This window comes from Entamoeba invadens (genome assembly GCF_000330505.1).
Source record: "Entamoeba invadens IP1 unplaced genomic scaffold scaff_1105074724328, whole genome shotgun sequence".
NCBI lineage: Eukaryota > Evosea > Mastigamoebida > Endamoebidae > Entamoeba > Entamoeba invadens.
Genome location: NW_004440100.1, coordinates 48088 through 51811, shown reverse-complemented (window position 1 = coordinate 51811; position 3724 = coordinate 48088). Strand labels below are relative to the sequence as shown.

At 33.5% G+C, this 3724-nt stretch overlaps 2 protein-coding genes across 2 annotated transcripts; both read right to left on the bottom strand.

Annotated features, from left to right (window-relative positions):
• Positions 1-1340, bottom strand: EIN_315270 (coiled-coil domain containing protein, putative; the record flags this gene model as incomplete). Its single annotated transcript, XM_004253651.1, has 2 exons — positions 1-42; positions 78-1340. Coding segments are annotated over 2 exons (1305 nt in total), but the record flags the coding sequence as incomplete, so codon positions are not given.
• Positions 1341-1463: 123 nt separating this feature from the next.
• On the bottom strand, positions 1464-2309 carry EIN_315260 (hypothetical protein; the record flags this gene model as incomplete). Its single annotated transcript, XM_004253650.1, has 1 exon — positions 1464-2309. The coding sequence occupies one exon, from the start codon at positions 2307-2309 to the stop codon at positions 1464-1466; it is 846 nt and encodes a 281-aa protein (XP_004253698.1).
• Between the last annotated feature and the right edge of the window lie 1415 nt (positions 2310-3724).

The window sequence follows — 3724 nt, the reverse complement described above, 5'->3', positions numbered from 1 at the left end:
GATGTTAGGGTTTGTTCGTCCCAAATCGCCATGGACAAATTCCTTCTTGTTATTGTGTTTTTTTACATAAAACAAACTTTGATGTACGTCCCAGCCTCGGTCTCCAATTCAAGAAGTCCAAAATGGTCGTCGATAGGGTTTAACTTCAGGGTGTAAATTGTTCTATCGCGTGTGAGTAATGATCGTCTATGAAGTACCCGAATTGGTGTCTTCTGATGAATCACTAAATTGTCCATTTTCAAGGGTTTCATTTGTTCTGCCCAAATAAAAGCCAAATATTTCTTTCTTTTCGACCTCTCGCCATTTTTAATGATTTCTGTGTCTTTGTTCGAAACAAGTTGAAGGTGCATCACTTGCACTGCAGGCGATTGGTTGATTTCTTTTTGCATCTGGATGTACTCCTCTTCACTGAGTGCCACCTTTCGCGGGTTGTGGAGTTCCATCACAAATGGACGACCATTCCCAAGCATTCGTACGTCGACGTCTTCTCGTCCAGAAGCCATCAAGAAGTATTTGTCGCACTTGAAATACTTCTTCATCACCTCGCCAATTTCTCCCGATATGGAATGGTCGTGAATCAATGTCCCATTGATGATCCATTGCGATTGACTCAACTGTCTCGAGTATTTTCTATACCTTCCTGCAACGTAGATGTAATCTCTTTCAAAGAATATTCTGTAATTACCATTATCACCTTCCATAGGAGAGGGTGGTATTGGAAAGTGCTTTTCATATTCCTCTGGTGACATTCTCTCGAGCGCCTGTTGAGCAGTCGCAGCAGTTAGTACTTCGTCCTTTCTTCTTTTCCTGAGTTTTACCGACTCAAGAAGTTTGCTGTCTTCATCTCTCAACTGTTTGTGAGAAAACTCGACGCACAATTTGAGTGGCGCCTCTATTTCATACTTCCACTCAGGGAGTTGTGCAGTTAATATGAATTTGAGAGTGTCTTTGATTCTAAAAGGTTGGTAATTCTTCGACGGAAATTTGCGAGTGATGTACCTCACCAAAGCTTGTTCTCTAAGAAACACCGCTTGTGGAAAACTGGTAGAAATTGAATACTTCCCCTCATATTCATGTCCACACGTCTTCAATGCATTTTCCACTTCTTCTTTAATGCCAGCATGTTGTAAGTACATAGACATGTTGAAGCAAACAAAGCAACGAGTGTCGATTTTGGTTTGGGGGACTTGGCGTTTTGTGGTTTCAAAAAGTTGTTGGATGATTTTGTCTTCACTTTGCGAGTAAAAAACTTCTCCGATACGGAAAGAAAACCGTGCACAGCAAAATATGCACAACTTTCCTTCGCTGTACAAGTCGAGGAGCAAGTCAACAAGACTCATCTTTGATTATTGCAGTTTGTTCTTTGAACAAAAAATTTTCAATACAAATTTTAATAAAATAACATTCTGAAATAACAAATTTCTATTTTTTATTTTGGGGTTTCATTGAACCATTTTTATGGTTTATTTAATTATAATAAAAACAATTTGATGAAAAAAATAACGAGAAGAATTCAATAAGTCAACAATTGTGTTTGAAAAAATTCGAATTTCGGAAAAGAAAATAAGAAGGTCAAGCTTTGATACATGTTCGGATGGTTCTATTGGTGTTTGGATGATCTGTTCGATGACTGATAACCACTCTCTGAGAAGTGGGACGATTCCAATATTTTCTGAGGCGTCTTCAGATGTTGAGATGTGTATCTCACCGGTGAGCATTTCTTGAAACTGCTTTTGACCGATGTCTTGCTTTTTGGACAAATCTGAAAGACCTTTTTTTTCAAGCATTTCAAGTGTTTTTATCATCTCCTCGGAGTTTTCGTTGGTGAATGAAGCGACCTGGGGAACTGTTGTACCGTCTTCATCGTCTGGGACAACACACTTGGTATTCATGGTGTTGCCCTCACTCTTGTTTTCCTTCTGTTCGTCTTTCTTGCCATAAATATAAAGCGGTTGTCGAGACGTTGTTTGTCGTGGAGAGTCTGAACGGGACTTCCCCTTTCTTTCTTCTTCTTGTCTATCAAAAAGATTAAATTTCGGTTTGAACTCAACCGGTTTGCCAGACTTGTTCAAATTGGGCTCACTCTTGCCTCGTTCATGTAGCAGTAGAAGTTTTTCCATCTTTTGTTCAACACTTAAAAGGCCTTCTTTTGCAGTTTTGAAACCTTCAAATTCTTGATTCTTTTTTGCTGCGTTCATTAACGTATCACCAAAATGAAGAGACTCATCCTTGGTCAATTGTTCTAAAGTAATGATATTGGTGTCGCCAGTCTGATCATCGAAGTATGCTCTCTCGTTTGTCTTTTCCATTTAGATTACAAGTTTCAAACATTCTTTATTTTATTGAATCTATTCTATTTTTGGATTAGACTCTCAGAAAAAAACAATTAATGGTAAATCAAAAAATGACAACTCAATAACTCAAGTTCAAATATAATGTTTTTGAAGAAGGCGTTTTCAATTTTTTACACAACAAAATGTCCGTATAAAAACATGTTTATAGACAATAATAATGGACAAACAATTGTGTCATTTCAAATATATTTGTGGAATTGTTTTTTAGTGGAATATAAAGTGTCTAAAATATAATATTCTTTAATTTAAAATAACTGATTGAAACTATGATGACGTTTCGTTGAAAATGTTTCATTCAACAGCGTTTGTCGACAATTGCATGCAAGGAGATATTTTGTATAAATATTTTGTTATTAATCATTTTACCATTTTTCATTTAACAGCACACAAAAGATTATAATCGATTTTGTTAATACTACAACAATTATATAATTGTTAAAATAGATAATTATCAATTATTACAATTTATTGATAAATCAATAACAATCTAAATGTAGTATTCTTACGCATAAAGGTTCTTATCGACCTTAATTGGAGTGAACAGAGTCAGTTTAACAACGTTATCTGATCAAAATAAAATGGTTGTCTTATTGTACAAAAAATGTAAATTGGGTAAAAACACAAAAAAATGTAAAATAATTGGAACAATGGGATGGGTTTTTTAAAATGGTTTCCCGCAATTATACACTTTGTTTGATCCAAAAGGTACCTGATAACATTTCCAAGCAGATAACATTGTTAGACTGACAATATTGTAAAAAAATAAGCATTTATTATACTATATATTAATATTGTACAGTATAATGTAATAAAATAGAAAAAAAATATTAAGAAATATTTTATTTTGTGTAAATGTCACATCACAAAAGATGTGGTAATTATCAAATCTAATAAAGAAAGTACAAGAATTCAGATCGTTAAACGTTACCAATGTTGCTTTCAAATGTATGTAGATATAATTTATGTTCAATTATCACATTTTATATACTTTAATTGCTCTTATTTGTTGAATAGAAAAACAAAAAAAATAAAAATAACAATTAAAGAAATGTGTATCATTAAAATGTAATATGTAAAAATTTATTTATTTATTTGTTTGTTTATTTATCAAAAGTGTATCGTGAAAAGTGTTTCGATCGTTTTTAAAGATCATTTTATAGTTTGTTAATATGTTTTATATTGTTTAAAAACGAGTGAAAACACACGAATGACTCACCGTTTTTCATAATTCCACTCTTGTCAGAAATTGATAATGCGCAAAATTCCGGGCATTTTTTCCAAACTTAGACATTTCAATTATGTTAATAGTTAAACTTAAGCACATTTCCCCGAACTGTCCAAAATTAACTTCAGTACCAAGTTGTCAACTT